General features: G+C 34.0%; 1 protein-coding gene across 1 annotated transcript; it reads right to left on the bottom strand.

The window, feature by feature from the left end:
* Positions 1-1,398: 1,398 nt before the first annotated feature.
* Positions 1,399-20,041, bottom strand: LOC128990837 (RNA-binding protein 45-like). The gene is made up of 11 exons (XM_054413454.1): positions 19,671-20,041; positions 16,794-16,908; positions 14,282-14,479; positions 13,939-14,159; positions 13,039-13,220; positions 11,352-11,485; positions 10,269-10,408; positions 5,776-5,902; positions 4,952-5,108; positions 2,804-2,917; positions 1,399-2,380 (listed from the first exon to the last, which is right to left on the bottom strand). The coding sequence occupies exons 1-10, from the start codon at positions 19,852-19,854 to the stop codon at positions 2,813-2,815; spliced, it is 1,563 nt and encodes a 520-aa protein (XP_054269429.1). The 5' UTR covers positions 19,855-20,041; the 3' UTR covers positions 1,399-2,380; positions 2,804-2,812.
* Positions 20,042-20,578: the final 537 nt, after the last annotated feature.

Below are 20,578 nucleotides of genomic sequence, written 5' to 3'. Positions count from 1 at the left end.
GTTATCGAGTGCCGAGTTTGCGGGACTCTACTGTACCTCAAATCTGCCTGTCATTTTTTTTCACTCACCTTTGATTCAACACAGAAGAATTTCATGCATTTTAAAACTTTCTTGCTAAACGAACCAAATAACTGAAAGTCACAAAAATAAAAGTGCTTTAGTAAGAATTAGTTCAGTTTAAGTGTTGTAACATATTTCAACATTTTCCGTAATCGTTTGGTAGTTTTTCATAAACAAAAGCTATGGTCAACTGCCTAAAAATCATTAAAAACAGTTATCTTATCGTGTGTCCTTGTTCTTATCAGTTTCAATATGTACATTTTTTCATTGATTTGTTATCCGTTGTAAGTAGTTTGTAAATATGCTGTCAAATGATCAGGATTCAAAGGTATCAAGTGGGTATTTTTTGTTGAGCGTGACAAGTTAATTATTATTTTTTGTATATTCAGACCAAATTAAGAAATTTCCATATAAAATTACTGATACATAACCAGTAAGCTATTATGAGTAAACTTGAACAAACCTTTATAGTTTGGCCGCTTAGAAAACGACCTGCGCGCTAATGCTAAACCAATGCTGGAGGAGGTTGCTTTCTAAGCGGCCGAACTATAGTTTTATGAATGAACACTGGAAGTTAATCAATGTGAAAAAGTCCATATGATTGGTTGTTTGGTTTATGATACAATCAATAAATAAATATAAGATCAGATAAATTTAGATTTTTAAAATTTTGTATGCAAAATATTTCCCATATTCTGAAGTAGGAGAATCGGTTAAATTACATGTTGAACACTGAATTAGATCAAACTGTTGATACATTCTGTTTCCAGCACCTATCCCATATTTTGTTGAGATATAATAATAAATTAGTTGAATATAGATTTTTGGAAATTTTTAAACATCACTGTAGGTTTAACATTTAAAAGAGCAAAAACTTGTTCATGAATACTACTTACTTAAGCTACTAATTCGCCTTTATTATTTTTATTTATGTAGAAACGAATCCAGAATAGGGACATTATACGAATATAAATATTACAGTAAATAATTCTAAGTATCTGTGATTGAAGCTTACAAATATAACTGTTTCACCACAATTTTGATAGGATTAGAAATAAATTCAAAATAATTTAGTTTAATTTTCATCGAAGTTTTTAGCATTATAGATTTCTTTCTATATCCTTGCCCCATTTACAATACATCCTGGGTGTTAATTTAATTAAATCAGAAGTTTGTGATAAAGCAGAATTTGAACCTCAATGTGAGATTGTATTGTTTCTAAAATGAAGAATGTCTAGTAAACGCAATACAATTAAACATCATGTTATTGTAAACAACACAAGTCTATGTGGCAAAGAGTCATAAGTTCCTGAAAATGTAAAAAAAAGTAAGTCCAAATCCAGATAAGTAAGTTTATTTCCAACACATCAAGTACCTTATAATAAATTTGTACTAAAAGTAAGAAAGTTACATCATTAGTATCAATATGAGATTCATGTTGAGAGCTGAAAAGGAGAGGTGTGCGAGCCTGATATTTTGGATTGAGCTGTGTTCCGAGTCGAGGTTTTTGAAAAAAAGGCTCGATTCCAAGGAACTTATTTATATAGGCTAACATTTTTTGTAATGCCTTATTATAAATGAATTTATCTTTCTTTTAACAGAAGAATCATAAAAATATGTCAAGTCCAAGTGGTTGATTCAAAATTTGCAAATAAAAAACCCTCCCATGGTTTTATAAGATCCCAATAATAAATAATTCCCTACTTAACTTATTAAAATTAAAATTTTTACTAGGAATCATCCACCTAATACATTAGCAAGCAAGTCGTTATTTGAAACAAATGTAGGTAGATATTTTACAATCGACAAAAATCAAAAAGTGATCACAGTAATTTTGTGATAATCCCCCCACCCCCCAGTCTGGGAAACATAATCATCTTCCTCAGGCAAAGCTAAATTTGCAATTCACAAAAACATCCCCACGGACTTGTTTACATCATCGTCAATCACAGTAAAATCCTGGTTATATCTCACGTTACGGATACATCATCATTGCCTCTCACAATCTGTGAAAACATGAACGTTTTGATGGCGCAATCTTTGAAGACGGGTTGCACGATTGCGATATCAAAACAGTCTGCGACTGGTACGTTCGCACACCTCTAGTGAAAAATGTATAAAACAAGACAAAGCAAGAGGAAAGTGTCAATCAGTAAAAGTTTAATCTTAACTTAATCAAAATAAAAGTTCTTGTAGTACAGTCAAATCACCAAACATATATCGTAAACACTAACACTAAAGTCTAGTAAATGTGAGTGAGTGCGGTTGACCCAGTATCGTACTCTGTAAGTCTAAGTCAAGACTCAATTAACTCGGACCACTGTAAACACATAAATCATTAAAGCAACATAAGCATAAGCAAAGCGCACTAGATGTATGGAAAGTTGGATACCATTCAGTACAACTGTAATCCTACTAAGTTTCCAGTATTTCAGTAAGTACTGTACAGAAAAAAATTACAATTCCAGCATGTATTTGTATTGGACATACCTGAACAACATTATTGTCAGTAAAATCATTCGTTCAAATAGGATGTTGTAGAGAATTTATACATAAAATCAATGTAGCTGTAAGTTAAAACATACTTTGTTCAGTAATAAGTTATTGCAGCAAATGAAATGAGTAAGTAAGTTTACACTCTTTCTTGTCACTAGTCAGTCATAAATTTTCTGACTCTTATCATGATATTTGTAAACTAAGTCAAAGTTTAAACGCACAAGCAAGCAACAAAAAGGCAGCTTACCTGAGATATTTAATTACCAGGATCCATTTTTAAACGTTTCCGACTGTCGTTCTTTGGAGGGTCGGCCAAAGACACCTTCAACCTCATCTGACACACGTCGGCTCCATGTAGCATCTGGGTTTCAAAATTCACCATTTGTAATCAGATAAAAACTGTTTGGTTATCTAGAAATTTTGGTGTTGGCTATACAGAGTTTATTATTTCATACTTCCTCAGATTACGCTAAGTTTTGGTCCAGTAAGATTAAAAAGTCAAATAACTTAACCAAAAACAACTAAACCAAAATGATTAAAAATTTTAGTCATAGCTGAGAAAAAAATCACTTCTAACATCACTAATCCAACCTGATCGAGTCAGAGCGGATTTGACAAGAAATATGACTTAACGACCGTGGGAAAATCAACAATCAAACTATAAAAATACTATTGACATAATTATCAAACCTAAACTGAACTGGCAACATGCAGTTCAAACAGATGCTTGGTTAAAAAGTAAAAACAAATGTACTAAAATGGTTTGAGAAATTTTTGCAACATATCAGAATTAGTCGTAATTTTTAGGCTTAAGAAGCCGGTGTCATCGCTCAATACTCGGTCTTTAAGCGAGAGGTGTGTCAGGTTCGTATAATATACACTATGTACAAAACCAAACTTTTCGCCCATGCTGTAATGTGGAATACTCATTGGCAAAGCTAAAGCAGATGAGACAGTATCAGCTTTGTCACTGAGGATATATCATCATAGCATGGGCAAAAAGTTTGGTTTAGTACATAGTGTACCAACTTGACGCGGCGCTCACCAGAATACAGAATATTTAATGATTAGCTGTTTGGATTAGCTTTAAAATTTCAAATGTCATTGAGCAGAGTGCTTTTAGCTCATAGTCTTGGCTTACAAATCAACTGATTTTGACAAACACCAACATTTCACATGAGTTTTACCGTTACACACACACCTTGTATTCATTCAAATTGACCAGTAAATAAGCTAAAAATGAGTCTGTGTGTGTGTGTTGGTAGACACTGTATGTTGCCATACATGTTGCATACAGCGTGTATGTTGCCATTAGATAAATCAATATGGCTATCCAATATTCACAAATTGGAATACCTTAGTCAATGTAATTATAGGATATATTGCATGTAAATAAAAATTAAATTACATTTGGCAAAGTTTAGGCTACTGTAAAGATTAAAACTAGAAAAAGACATGTTGGCTAAAGCAAATAATGAACGAATTATGGAATTACTTCCTGAAAGTCAAAAGAAGCCAATAATTAGAATTGTAGCAGGGAATACTAGCCAATGGTTAACTGTGACACCATGTGCATCTGATCATACGGATTTGTCCCCGGATCAATTCAGAGATGCTTTGTCAATTCGCTATGGCCGCACACTAAGAAATTTACCAGTACGATGTGATGGTTGTGATCAACCTATGAATCTTACACATGCATTAAATTGTAAAAAAGGAGGATTGATCAAACATGGGCACGATCAACATCGAGACCACTGTGCTGCGATAGCAAATATGGCCTGGAAAGGGGTTGAAGTCGAGCCTATTATGAGAGAAGCTGACCCTGCAAACAATGTGCCTGCTTTAAAAGCTGATTTTAAAGTTAATGGTATTTGGGAGGCTGAGAGAGTAGCGTTTTTTGATAATCGCATTGTTAATGCTGACGCTCCCTCTTACGCCAACCAAGAATGGGGAACAATATCTCGAAACCATGCCGTTCAGAAACACAATAAATATGACAAAGCAGCCGAAGACATCAGAGGAAGCTTCACACCATTAATATGTTCCACGGAAGGAGTCCCCCACAAAGAATATGAAGCGTTTCAGAGGAGAACAAGCGAAGCCCTGGCTGTAAAATGGAGAAAACCATACTCCCAAATTATCGGATGGTTGAGGATCCAAAGCCAGCTTTCCATCATTCGAGCAGTTTCGCTAAGGCTACGGGGAACTAGACGAAAAATTCGAAGCATTCAATTTGAAGATGGTGCCGCAATTCCCCCATTGCTCTATTGAGCTTTCATTTTATTTTTTTTTAACATTTATATTTGATTGAAAATCATAGTCATATGTTGAATTGTTTGAAATGTATAAATAAAGTTTTTTAACTTCTTATTTCAACAAGTAATTATTTCACCTCCATTGCCCTCTCAGCTGATTCCTTCTTTGCGTAGTTGACAAAACCGCAGTTCTTTCCGTTGATTATGTAGACATCAACAAGATCTCCGAAACGGCCAAAAACGTCCCACAGTGCATTGCGAGATGGCATAGAAGGCTGGCCTACAATAAATAGTCTGAAACACAATTTATTGTGAATAATTATTCCACAAACCAATATATCAGACTTAGAATATAATTAATTCTGGAGAGTTTGTATATGACATTTAAGTTACCCAAAAATAATACATACAGAGGAACCTTGACAGCAAATTTCTTAATGGGGCTAATCCAATCTATATATTTATAGGCAAGCATGTTTCTTTAAAACCTTTTTTCTCAGCTCATGTGCATCGCAGGGAAAATCTACGCATACCGCTGGAAAGATATTTTCCTGTAGAAGTGCAGAATCCCTTTAAAAATTAAAATAGGCTCTAAAATAAACACTACAAATGAATTTTAAATTTGAAAAAATAACACGACCTCTAGTTATTATAATTAAGTTAACTCAACACATAAAATAAACTAGAAAGCAATTTATGTTCTCTATAAATAATTTTACAATCAGAAATTCGGTTAACGGGTTCTCAATTTTCAGTTAAGTGAATTTCATCTCAATTAGTCAATTAATAGCAAACTGCAACTAATATAAAATTAACAACCTATTGGAAAATTACCAAACATTTAAGTTATATCAAGAACAATTCTTATATAATTGTAATGACAATGGAAAGGGTCTTATTTTTATACAAAAAATGATGTAAAGAAAACAAAATTTGTTTTATTAGCTATGTTACTTTTTACCTTTCGACAGTTTTGGATTCAACTCGTGCGAGGGGTTGAGGAGGGGGAAGTCTGACGGAGCAGAGGGAAGGATCGTAATTGTCTGATCCTTGACCAGGACCCATCCTGCTTGCTCCTGCCAAAGCTCCTGAAATATAATGTTTTAGAAACAAACTATAACCTTTTGACTATTGATACAACTAGACATTCCATCCCAATTTTGAAGTTGTCGCCAGTTTTCAGATTGTGCTGCTCTAATTTAATAGTTTCTGTCAAATACACAACAATTTTAGACACTAGAGCATTCTGTGACTGGCTCACACAACTATGTTCTTTTTTAGTAAAAAATTAGGGACAACTATAACCTTTTGACTATTGATACAACTAGACATTCCATCCCCATTTTGAATTTGTCGCCAGTTTTCAAATCAAAATGTTCATAGCCACAGACAGATTATGCTGCTCTAATTTACTAATTTCTGTCAAAACACAATTTTAAACACGAGAGCATTCTGTGAATGGCTCACACAACTATGTTCTTTTTAATAAAAAAATGGTGACAGCTGGTCCGTATAGTCCGGTGGCTTAGTGGAATTACCGTTACATGGCGGATAAAAGCATCAAATTTGGTATGAAGGTACCTTAGGGTATACTAATAAATTTTAGCCTAGGAGCCCTTTTGAAATTTTACATATTTCCCTACACGGCCCCAAAATCCAAAATGGCCGACAAATACGAAAAAAAATCCTTTTAAAGAATCCTTTCCACTGTTAACTCTAAATTATAACTTTAATACAACCAAGACTATACAAAACAAACCAAAGATACACTAAACTATATGTAAGAAATCTTATGTGTGTGTGGGTGCGCGTGTGTTTAAGTATTTTATGTAACACAACCTGTACTGGACATTGCGCAAAAAAGGTAAATAAAAACCAATTGACTTTAAATTTGGTGTGGACTTTGTTAGTATCATACGTCAACATTTAGATCGATTTGCATCTATTTTTATCCATATTTTTTTACATTTATACTTTAATTATTTTTATATTCCATATTTATTTTTTATGTTTTAAATATATTTTCCGAAATTCCTGTAGGTCCCTTTATTGTTCTTCCAATTCCTAATGTAATTCTTATATAATAAAGTAGAGTAGCATTTAAACTTAACTTTATAACTCTTTGGTTTGTAACAAAAAGGTTTTTTTTTTTAATTATACAATGTTTGTTTAAAAATATTGTTTTGTTTTAACTATTACGCCCAATTAACTACAACCGAGCAAGGCTTGGTCAACCGGACTTTGCTTACGTATTTAACATAAAAACATTTTAATGCCGTAATAGTTATAAATATACACTGTCTTGTGTCCAGGGAAAATTCGAAAAATAATGCTAAAGCTCATTTTTGGCAAAAAAGCACAGTTACATAATTTTAACTTTTTTAAGCTAAATGAAGTTTGCATTAACACCAAAACATTTAATTTATTTAATAACACTGTAACACTGCACAATGTTAATAAATAAATTACAAAAAATTTATGTATTTAACAGTCTGGGGTTTTTAAAGACTAGTAAAAGAAAACTAATAAAATCAAGATAAAATCATTGCTTTCCATGAAAACAACCAATATATAGGTTGTCCCGTTTCCACTATGATAAATTTTACCACGTTATAGCATGTTATAGCTAACTTCGGAAGTCCAAAACAAATTACGTTATGTTAAAATATAACATGTTTACTTTCTCGAACCGTTTTTGGTCTATCTATCTGTGTGTGTTTTTTACTAAATACATCGCATTTAACAACCTATATAACATGTATATTCATATGACTGTTAAATATTAAGCTTGAAAAAACAAACGACCGCTGTGTTAAAATGGTACAAAGTAGAAACGTGATATTCCATAAAGAGGTCTTATTAAATGTAATACATGTGCCAAGTTTGAAGTTTATATATTTAAAGGGTGTTGAGATATAACGGTTTGAGATAGGAAACATGATATGTTAAAATTTTTGGCTCTTTGGGTTCTTGAATGACCTGGTAAAATTTGTCATAGTAGAAACGGGACACCCTGTAAAGTATTCTAATACGAGCAAGTATCCCTCTCTCTCTCTCTCTCTCTCTCTCTCTCTCTCTCTCTCTCTCTCTCTCTCTCTCTCTCTCTCTCACACGCTCCCTCCCTCTCTCTCCCTCTCTCATGCCTGTTTGAAAATCTTTCTCGATTTTGCTGAAAGTTTGGTTTTAGATGCTTTTGGGACTACAAAATTGATTATTCAAAGATAAGGTAAATGATTTTTCTTTAATTATTTTTTTTATGGAATGCAATTTTCTCAATAAAATCAAGCAGTGAATACAGATTGCAATCACACCATCTCTGATGGGTTGTACCGATTCGTTAAGATTAATAAGATATAAACTGCTATGTTACATGAATTATTTAATATACTTTTTATCCACAATGTCATATGAAATAGAATAAAGAATATTGTATATACAAATCAACAATATTAGCTGAAAATGGTAGTAAACACATCAGTATAACGTAACACAAAAAAACGCAAAACGTAAGGCTAGGATTATACTAGGACGCTAGCGTCCGAGAGGCTGGCGTCCGGGACGCTAACGGGGCATTAAATCAAATGGGGGCGATTATACTAGGGATGCCAGCGTCGGATGCTAAAAAAGCCACCGGACGCTCGATTTTGTGCCTCCTTGGGAACGGGGTTTTATGGGGTAAAAAAGGGGTTTTGTCATATTTCTCCCTAGGTAATTTTAATTAGCTTAAAAACATATAATTAAGTAAGTTATATTAAAGTGTTTTTGTACGGTTATTCGTTACGGATAAAATTCAAAGAAGGGTAAATTAAAAACTCCCATGTTATTCTTATGGAAAATAATTTGCTTGTGTATGGATATATTTTGGTCAAACTTGGCCAATTTGTTTCATACTAAGCTATTAATATTTTACTAAAAACACACAATATTAGCCTCCTTAAAGCAGCAAATCTGGGTACTCGTTAAACCTAATGTTATTTAAATAGATATAAAAAATTTACAAAACATTGAAATAAAATGGCAGTCCGAGAGGCTAGCGTCCCAACACAAATCACTTAATTTATCGGCTCGAAGTGGGACGCTAGCGTCCCGGACGCCAGCCTCTCGGACGCTAGCGTCCTAGTATAATCCTAGCCTAACACATAGCATCAACAAACTGCAACAATAGAACGCAACATTAACTGCGTCTCAAAAAATGAAAAACAGCTGTTTACAGTTATGACGTTTAATGCGTATGCGGTACAAATATTGATCAGTACGGTTCAACTACCTAATCAACACAACATCACAATAATCTAGTGCATTTTTGTTATTTGTAATAGTAGTCTCTCATAAATATATATTTCCACGTGATTTTTGAACGTATTTGTCGGCCATTTTGGATTTTGGTGCCGTGTATGGAAATTGTTAGGAATTCAAAAGGGCTCCTAGGCTAAAATTGATAAGTATACCCTAAGGTACCTTCATGCCAAATTTGGTGCTTTTATCCGCCACGTAACGGTATTCGTAAACTAAAGCCCTAAGCTACTGGACTAGTATAGATGGGATGTAAGTATGTTCAGTATTCAATAGTCAATGCTATAACATTCAGTTAGATCTTTCACTCTTCATTCTTACAGCTATTTGTTTGTCCCACCTTCACATCTTAGGACTGAAACCATTTTCATTTTACACATTACTTCAGAATAGGGGTAGAGTGCTTGTGGCATTGTCACATAGATTAAATCCATAAGTTGGTGGAATTTTATTCTGAGACCCTGAGGACCGAGGTCCTGCATTCTACCATTAGACCAGGTGATTCCATAGTGATTAATAATAAGCTGTTGACAAGGGGAGGGGGCGCGAGAGAAAGTCTACGACACTAGAGTACGAGAGTCATTTAAGCTTGAGCAGATCATATGCCAGATAATTTTGTTACCATTTAATCATAAGAAAACGTTCAATCATCTTTTTAAGAAAATTAAAGAACTAAAAAAGAAGTTGCAAACACTAAACTAACGAAGCGACAATGATTCATATAGAGGAGTTGATTATTAATTGAATTGTTAATAAATAGTACACAATATACAGATTCACTAAAAACAAAATCACTATTATGCTATTAATTTTCTTCACAATTTTCCCAGAATTGTGACTTTTATCCTCCCCTTATATATTTAATCAGGAACAGACTTGAGTATTATAAATAACTAGGTGAAACTTGTCGAAATCGACGATTACTTTCAAGGCTTACGCTAATTCATCTAACTGTGATAAATTGAGTGAAATTATACTTATTTTGAGTATTTAGCATTGTTCAAAGAGTAATAATTTTAAAAACAATATATTAATTGTGTTAGTTACCAAAAAGGGTTGATCAATGAATAAAATATTTCCCATACCGTACGTCATTGCTGACATGCACAATTGTGCTTTACTATAAATAAGAAATAGCTTTTAAAGCTTGTAAAGACATACCTCCGACTTGCAGTTTTATCATGTTGGTAGCCTCGGCTAGGGCTTTAGTCAGTGTTGCCAGCTCCTGAGTGATCTCAGGTGCAGACTTAGCGGCTACGAGACCCATAGCGTCTCTCTTGCCTGACACACCTCCAAGCAACCTGAAAATCACTCCACTCTTAACACAACACCGTCCGATCACAAGGGATCTATCAGTTCCTTTCAATAATTTTCTTTTATTCAGATTATATCAATTTCAGCAGCATTAGAGTTTCAATCCTGTTTTGGTGAAAAACTCATTATTTACAAGCTCGGCATGGTTTGGACATAATAGCTATTTGTGTATCAACAGTGTAAAATACGTCATCGCCTCTCGAGAACTGTAGATGGCTGCACGAAGCTTTAGCTGAAAGAGCGGTAATGAATGTTCGTGCTCTTAATACACACAAGATTTTTCCCACCACCATAATTAACTTATCATAACACACAAATTAAATTTTTAGTATATTATAAAATGTCATTTAGGTGATGTTATTTGCTTACAGGATGTTAGTATTTTATAGAAACGCCAACAGTGAAATCTGCTGATTTAGCAAGAGGGAATGAATAAAGCGGAAATGAGCTATTTTCTGTGTACTGTACAGGTGTTTACACGTAATGTGATTATTTCCATGCAGTAGTAGGACAAATTGTGGTTCACTGGCCATGAATAGTTGGTACACATGTTTTACCTTTTCCTTAGGCATATTTATTCCCTGTATGTGTTTATTCAGTGTATTAACTATAATAAACAGACTTGTAATTTCACTGGTTTCCAAGTCAGTTTTTATATTCCTGAATAAGCCTCCGAAATTTAGTTTAGACATATCATAAGTGTAAAAACTACTCTAAAACGTTGTAAAATTTTCATTTTTCTCCAAACCATTGATTTAATTTAAAAAATCAAATAATTTGATAAGACCCGCTATTGTTCCAGCATTTACTATTGGATACTGAAGGTTCCAGGCTAAAAGGTAACTAAAACAAGCAGAAAACATAGTATACATTTTGACCATTTGTATAAACTGAGCATTAAATTAATCATAAATGTCCAATATGACTTACCCGTCCGAGCCGTCATATTCTGATTTTACAACGATTTTCTTTCCAGGGGGATATTCAAAACCATGCAACTTTTCCAAAGCGTAGGATGCGGCGTTGGGACTTGCATACTCTAGGAGGACTCTTCTCAGTAAAGGCTGAAATAGAAAAAAAAACCTTCACCCAATCAAATTCATCATTTTTATATAGAATTTAAAACATCTATCAAGCTAAAGGTGGAATAATTTTTGTAACCTTGTGGCGAAATTTCCCACATAGGGAATGAGCTATTACCGTAGGTCTCGTGGTAAGAACTGGACTCTGGACCTATTTATTTTTTGTTTTGATGTCCCCAAAAGCAAAAAAAACCATCCGTTCATATGTATGTGTCCATTAGCACGATTACTCGAGCAAAAATTATCCCATTTTGATTAAATTTGGTACAAACGTATAAACCTTCATTTATTCTAACAAGTTTGCGAACCAGCATAATCGTACTATGGGAACGGGGGTTTGGAAAGGGTTTATGGGGTAAAAATTTATTTTATACCATTTTTGAGAATAAAAACATCCAATTGAGCAATTTATTACCAAACTATTTTGTAGAGCTTAAAAAACAAATAATTAAGTGTATTATTAAGGCGTTATTAAAATGGTTACGGAGAAAATATAAAAAATTTGTTAATTTAAAAAACTGTTGTAGTTTGTTTGTTTGTGAACATATTTTTATCAAATTTGGAAAATTCATTTATTTTATACTAAACACTATTAATATTTTACAAAAATAAACTTTTTAACCTCCCTGTTGCAGCATCGTAAGTACTCGTTAAACTAATGCTATTTAAATAGCGAATAAACATGATATTTTTAAGGAGAAATTTTAGTGTAAATCCAATCAGGCAAATGGAAATTTGCTTGGTCTGCAGGTTTGCTGCGGTGGGGTTATTTATCCATTGAATGTTGGTAAAATATTTAGTTCAAATTTTCAATAACTTGTTTATAAATGATTTGTTGTTGGCGTAGGAAGGAGACATTCTCATTCATAGCAGTCAGTGCCCTAAGTTTGTAAGTAATTCTTCTCTTCAAAAAACTTGCAGCATTTGGTTACCTTAAAAATCCTGTTTCTTTGTAGAAAGAAAATATCCCTTGCTTCTTGCTATGATTTTTTAAAACATGTTATGTTTGGCGATTTTGTGAAGCATAGACGGTGCAACTGAATTTGCTTAACTTTTTTTCACTTCTGTTGGTGGAGTTTATTTTTGTAATAAAACGAGAGTTTGGAATCTTATTTCCAATTTGTATTCCACATAATTCAAATTTACAATCACTGTTAACCTTTTTTTTTTGTTTTTTGTTGTTAAAAACCCATAAGAACACAACTTTTATAGTCTCTGCTACCACAGACACCAACTACTATGGCTATTATAGTCAACTTGCCAGTTGTAAGGTTAAAAATAGAAACTTCAATATGACTATGTTACCTAAATTCCAAAACTTTCTGAAATTTCCCAAAAAAATGTATTAGTAAATATCTGAGATACACGTCTTGGTTTAAAAATTTGAATTATTTAGAACTGATGGATCATATGCAAAATTTCAAGATATTACCTAAATGTTTTATTTTTTATTAGAAGACAAGAATCAATTCATACAGTAGAAATGCTTGAATTGGTACCGTACAGAATTACCTCTCTTGCAAAACTGTACTTACAGTGCGATTGTAGTTTGTTGATTCGTTAACAAACCGACAGATCTTGAGTCCAGGCACGAGGTCAAACAAACGTTCAACTTGGTCCTCGGACAACTGAGTAGACACCAGGGCCGTGAGACGAGCAGTGTCCAGACGACCGGAGTAGTTGTTGATCAGGTCCATGGTGCTGGGTCCGGGGTAGCCTAACAGACGATATCATAAAATATCACAGATAATAAATGTTGGTAAAAAAATTAACGAACTACTGTTTCTGCAAGAATGGCAAGATAAACATGACTAAAATCATAATAAAAATGTTAACTAATAACAAAAGGTTGATAAATATGAAGCAAGTTTAACAAAATTGTCAAGTTAACAATAATAAACTTGTAACAAGGAAAACTACTGAACTGACTGGGTTGAAATTTTACAAAGGGGTAGAACCCTGGCCTAAAAATTAGTTTATTCCGTTCTTTAAATGGTAACAACTGACCAACCTAAATAAACCTATTAAAAATCGGTTCATTTAATTTATGAATAGTTAAGTTAGTTTAGTAATGAACTAACAAAGTTGGTGACAGAACAGTAATCAACATTTCAACACTTTCATTTTCATTCACAATGTAAAATAATTTACGTCCTCGCTTCAAGCAATAAATAGAAAACAAAGTAGGCTACCGTATCACACGTTATAAAAAAAATTGTCCTAGTTCAACTATGCTTTCACCAAAAAATACTTCACCCAACCAAACAAATCTATAAAGGTAGGCCTATCTGCAGCTATAGTTTCTGTAAATATATTTTTTTGTACTAATTTCTTTCATGTATTAATGGCGGTTTTCAAACAATAACTTTCAAATCAAGCTTTTTCAAATAAAAACATTAAATACACAAAAAACACATTACAAAAATGTCAGAAACCTTGTCGACTGTGCGAAGCCATATCCATGAAAGGCGGTGGAGATGGTTGTTGCATTGAATTAAATGAGTTGGACTGCATGGAATTGTACGGGCGGTCAAACGGGTCCATGTAGCGATCGTGGTGATTGGACTTTTTCTGGAAGTCTTGCTCCTTGGGCCGTGCAAAGACAGCCTTATAACTACGATTGCACTCCTCAAATGCTGTGGCAGCGTGAGAGACTCTTGAAATTATTGAAAAATACATTAATTAGTAAAATTAAAATGCCACTTAAGTGACATAAGAGAATATTTAACTGTAAGAAAAAATTAACTGTAACAAAATAATTAATTACTAAACACTTACTTTTTGTACTTAACAAAAGCGTAGCCTTTGCTCTCCTTAGTTTCTCTGTCTCTAATGACGGAGATGTAGTCAATGTCACCGTACTTTTTGAACTCAGCATTAATATCGTCTTCGCCAATACTCTTAGGAACCACAATAAACAGCCTGAGAAGTCGCTCCATATCATCAGACTTGCCCATCAGATTAGGCTGGTCTCGTCTGGAAAATTAGCATACTAATATGTTAGCCAAATGTAATTAAATTCAAAGTTTAGTCATAGACTTATCAATCATTTAGACAAATCATTTTAGCTATTCAGTGTTTTGAGAAGCAATCCAACCAATAAAAATTGGCTTGTAAACACAACTCTTTGTAAAGTTTTTCTTAAAAATTCATTACCGGTACCCCGTAAAATAACTTTGTTCGTTACATAAAAAATTAAGTTAGGTCTATAGATATGTTGATTTGTTAATTATTTACTAATAACTTATTAATCTTATAACACACGATTTAATGAACACATTTTATAAATGAATAGCCTACTTAAATAATTAAGTAAATCTGCAATGAGTGATTATCTATAAAGCTGGAAAGCTGGATTCCGTGGGGGTATCAGGGATAGTAAGAGAATGGTTTCAAAGCTACCTTACAGACAGGAGTCAGTTTGTAGAACTAAGGCACAGAGATAACAGCTTAATAAGAAAAACAAGATCAAATTTTCAACCAATAAATCGAGGAGTTCGCCAAGGGTCAGTTATGGGTCCGGTACTGTTTATTCTTTTTACCAACGATTTGCCGAAACAAATAGGAGACGCCTGCCTTACTCTTATGTATGCTGATGACACAACCTTAGTTTTTAATGAACCACTAGCTGAAAATCTAGAAGTAAAATCCTATGTGTCACTCAGTATGGTCTACCAATACTGCTATAACAATGATCTTGCAGTAAACACGTCTAAAACAACTCAAAATAGCTTTTGACCGTAAATCTCAAGAAGTGCCACAACTCCCAGATGTAGAAGTGGAAGATGAAGCTAAGTTTTTGGGCATCACACTCGACAAGAATTTAACCTGGACCCCTCATGTGGACAATATATGTAAAAAATTAAGTTCAACCATCTATGCTCTTAAACATATAAAAAATGCAACAGATGACATGACAACAAAAGTAGCATACTTTGCACTTTTCGAGTCGCATATGAGATATGGACTTGTAGCATGGGGTGGAACCTCTGCCACTAACATGCAAAGAGTTCTCAGAAAACAAAAAAAGGCAGTCAGAATAACTGCAGGACTCCACAGACTCGACAGCTGCAGGGAAGCATTCAGGTCACTCAAAGTACTTACCCTTGCACTCTACATCCAGGAAGTTGTGTTATTTGCAGTAAGAAATAACCCTACAAGGCGTGACGAAATGCACCAACACAACCTGAGAAACACCATGCAGTACAACCTTCCACAACATCGCACGGCACAGTTTGAAAAGAAACCTTCATACGCAGGAATGAAAATCTACAACAGGCTACCTCCAGATCTAAGAAGCAAGTCAGAAGATGACCTCAAACCAGCTTTGCATCAATGGCTCATTAATCGACCTTTCTATTCCTTAGAAGAATACCATCAACAGGTCTTTGACTAAACAACACCTCAACCACACATATTAGAAAAAATTGTAAATTGACGCTACTACTATTCTTAATGAATGTGTAAATAAAGATTGATTGTCTATTGTCTATTGTCTATAGGCTATTATTGATAAAAGAATTTGTTGGATTTTTGTATTCAGCAAATCGACCCATTTATTTACACATTTAATTTTACATAGACATATTGGGTATCAATTTAAAGCTCTTATCCTCTAGATGTGCCTTTTGCTGGTTTGGATGGTATCCTGTAAAAAATCCCTTCGACCTATAGACTTTTAAAATTTCATAGTTTCTGCTGAATTCTGTTGTCAAACATCTGAAATTTTTTAAGTTTACGTTTGTTTATATCAAAACAGATGACAATTTTGTTTACACATCCATACAAGAATGGGGTTATTGTTACAGTTAGTGGTGTTTTAGTGAATTCAATTAAGTTATTGTATGTTATTTGTATAAAATGTAAAGAAGAAATTGACTTCAAATAAGTTTGATTCACTATTTTATGCATGATTTTATATTGTACTGGAAATACTAGTTACAAAGTTACGTTCAGGGTTTGCTTAATCTTAAAAAATTAAAAGTCTGTGACCACTAAATGATTAGCATGCAAAAATAGATAATTTTTAACTTAACTCAGGTCAATAGAAAATTTTAAATTAATTCAAATATCACAGATTTTAAATTCACAAAGTGACTCCGGCTGCTAGTGTGTATTTAAAAAAAACACTGTAACTGTGTCTGTAGAAGGTAAGTTAGGTAATAAAGATACAGAGTTGCAGCTGATGGTACCGGTTTTAAGCATTAACTTACATGTTGTTAAATCCTAGTAAGCAAATAAATTATTTTGTAAAATAAAACTAAGAACTAATGATAAAATTGGCACTTACGAAAGAGCTACTGTGACTTTTATAGGTTTAGAATGTCCGTCAAGAACTTGTCCGTTAAGTCCTTCCATCGCACGAGCAGCATCTGATGTTTTAGTAAATTTAATGAAAGCAATATCTGAAATTGTAAATCAAATATTAGAAATAAAAAGTGCATACAGTAACGTTTTAAAACAATTTTTATAACAAAATAAGGCTCATCTGTTATCTGTTACAATAGTCCCACTAGATTCTTTATCAAATAAAGTTTTAGTTTGTCAGTAAGTTAGGCAAACTAACTTATTTAGGCTAACATCATAAGTTAGGTTAGTAAAAATAATTAATTATACATGGTGAGGCAGTGAAACGGCACGATTTTGAAAATTCACAAACAATTCATATAGGCCTATACCTACAGTAGAAAAAAATAGGCTATACTTAGTTGTCTTATGATAAATCTTAAGCACATGAGTGGAAATTAACGTTTCAACTTAAAAATAATTATTTTGTTTGATTTAAGGTCAGTAAAATGGGGTCCTTGGTTTTGCACATATTGTTGAATTCTGAGATGAAATCCACCTTTGAAGTTTTTGGCGTTTGCAAAAACGTCTGCAATTGTTTTGTAGCGCTTTGTTGTGCTAGCAGTGGCTTTAAAGTTATTCATCCAAAGAGGGATAGCTTTTCTTGATAGCATTGGAGCCTGTGGCGATAGACTGAACTTACAACAGAAAGTGAACTGAGCACAAATCCCACTATTCTCGTTTTTTTAAATATGCCTTTACAGCAAACACACGTTGTACGATCGTCCAACCCTTCATGGCTACTGAAATTTCCACTTGTCTAGATGCCTAAGGTCATTTCCACTGTACTCTAATAGCTCCCTATTACGGCTTGTCAGCTGGTGACGGAATCGTGCCGTTTCACTGCTACACCCTGTGTACTACAAGAAAAATAGCTAGTTTAAGGGTGCGCTCTACCTCAGCTCGGATTTCTCAGTCCAATGTTGCTTAACGCCGATGTTCCTACCATTGCACTGAACAGAGAGTGCTTGCAAGCTTTTTGAATCTGGTTGATCACCACATCGTTATCCTTAAACCTTTTAAGAAACTGACTGCAGATTCTTGTTAAAAAACTATTGCACTCTCCCTGTTTGGTATGTTTTTCCTAAAATAACAATTATTTGAAGCCTATTCGTTAAAACTTATGATTAAAAACGCATATTTTAACATTTTTACCAAACTTTTAGCCCAAAATCTTTTTAAAATATCTAAATTTTAAAAAGCGCAGGACCTACAATAATGTTTAACGAAAAGTATGACACCAAGATCTTTTAAATCGGTTCACATGGGGCTACAAATAGTAAGAACCAAAACCCTTGCATTTGTGCGCGCCAGACCGGTAGAGCGCAACCTTAACATCAACATTTCTAAGGGTGGAACCTTGGAGGATGAACAATTTTCTATCCACTCCATTAAGTTACCAGTACCCAATGAAGTCTAAGAAGTAAGTTAGGCCTATATATCAATATCAAACTTTAAATCTGAACCCTATGTTAAGGCCTGAAAAGTGCCTAATCTAAGCTAGGCTATTGCTTTCATAAACTAAGAAAAAACTTAAGCTTTGATAGAAGGTAGACTTTTGGACTTGGATCAAGTTTTGGTACAAAACAAAACTCTTATCATAAAACTTTTTGATAAAAATACTAGGCCTATAGAACCTTTACACCAAGTATTAGGCTTACAATGTCTTAACCCATTGGCTGCAACTAAGATTTGCCATTTGTCAAGGGGCTGTCTAAGTTATGCCCCTAAACGCTGGAACGTAGTAAGATAAGTTTAGACCTACATTACTTGCCTCAGTATTAAGTTTACTATAACTTAGGCCTACTTAGAACTTAAATAGACCATAAACCTAGTTTCTTAAAATTGGTCCATGCTCAGAAAGTTGGTTGTCACATCCCCCGCTAGGCCTATCTGTACAGCCAATGTTTTTAAAAGCATAAAGGACTAAACAGTACAGTAACTTCGACCTTAGAGGCTAAAATATCAGGAATGTGAATTTATTTGGGCAGAATTCCGCAGAGAACCGAAGATATATTATCGGATGAATAATATATCGATGTTTATCCGGTTCGATAATAATATTGTATATAAATACCTCGTCACAGCTCTGAAGTTTCTGTAGATTACAGCTGTTTCGGCATCAATATGCCATCCTCACAAATTTGAAACCATATCCACGCCTTATTTGAAATTTACTATGGAAACTGAACAATCAAATAAAATAAATTTCCTGGATATCACAATAGAAAAGATAGATAACAGATTAGATTTTAGCATAGGGCCTATATAGAAAGCCTACCACGTCAAAACAAACCATTCACAGCACGTCTTACCACCCCGTATCACATAAACTGGCCGCCTACAATAGCATGGTATATCGCCTATTACATGTCCCAATGACAGAGTAGAAAAAACATATAACTCAAGCCCCGCAAGGTTAGGTTAGGTTATGTTACGAATTAACCTAACCTAACAGTAAAACTTACCGGTACTGTCACAACTGGCCTTCCGTGCGTCTCCCGCAAGCCACTGTTATCGCGACGACTTTGAACCTTCTTATCGCTCGGCAACCTGTACGATAGCCTTGCGGGGCTTGAATTATATGTTTCTTGTTTTCTGAGAACATCCTTATGACCGTAGTAAAATATGAAAAAGTTTGGGGTTGACCAAGTAATTGCTCAGAATTACCAGAAATTGTGCAAGTTACTTAAATAAGCCTAAGGACGCTTGCTAGACTATTGATTTAGGACGTCCTTAGCCTGTCTAGGCCTATTTAAATTAGACTACTTACAAAGTTTCTTTTAGGGCTTTAAAAGTAACAGAGGCTGTTGTGACTTACTTTTCGGCTCTCCTGTGTGCTTGTCTTTACATATCCACACGTCTTCCACTTCACCATAATGCCCAAAAGCCTCCCTTAGTTCTTCTTCAGATATATCTTTAATCTGGGCGACAAAAAGTCTAGAATTCGGAGGGTCGTCGAGCTTTGAGAATTTGTCATGATCTTTTGAATGACTATCCCTCATTTTTAATAGCTATTATTTAGTTATTAACACTTTTAATCACTATTTGAAATTATGATTTAACAAAAAATGCAGTGCAAGGCCTTAAATATCAAACCAAGTTTCACAGATCACAAACTAAAATTCAGCACGGCAGCTTATACTATACCATACTAATTCGCTTTTGACAACTAGAACTAACTACTCTACTACTCACTATTACTATTCACTAAAATCTACTACTACACTGTACACTGCACTCGCACTGGTCACTGACTTCGACTTGACTTGAGCACTTGACAGACACTTGCACTTAACCTTGACTTGCCTTGACACTCTCGAGTCTCGAGACAAGTCGACTCGCGGACTCGCTAAACCCAAACCGTCGTGTCGTGAAGTTAGCGGCTCTTTTTTTGATTTGTAATAGATACGGGTTGGTACGCCTGTGGACGCCACAACTAACTGTGTTTTGCGGGGATGTCGGAAAAACAATTCAATGACAATATTCAATGACTAAATGATGTTTTTACGTGTATAATGTCAATAATACCTTGACAAAACGTGTATACACGTTAAAACTAATTAATTCATGTATTTTAATAGGCATATTAGAGGCCGTATTTTTATTTTATTTATTTTATTTTATTTTATTTCCCAACGGCATAGCCACTTTACAATGAAAAACATTCACAACTTGAAATTACAGAAAACAAAATAGTAAAAGTTGTAATGTTATATCTATGGTTGT

This window comes from Macrosteles quadrilineatus, unplaced genomic scaffold, assembly GCF_028750875.1.
Source record: "Macrosteles quadrilineatus isolate MER2022 unplaced genomic scaffold, UCM_ALF_1.0 Scaffold_1__1_contigs__length_201487025, whole genome shotgun sequence".
Classification (NCBI taxonomy): domain Eukaryota; kingdom Metazoa; phylum Arthropoda; class Insecta; order Hemiptera; family Cicadellidae; genus Macrosteles; species Macrosteles quadrilineatus.
The sequence above is the reverse complement of the archived record's forward strand: the minus strand, read 5'-3'. Positions and strand labels throughout refer to the sequence as shown.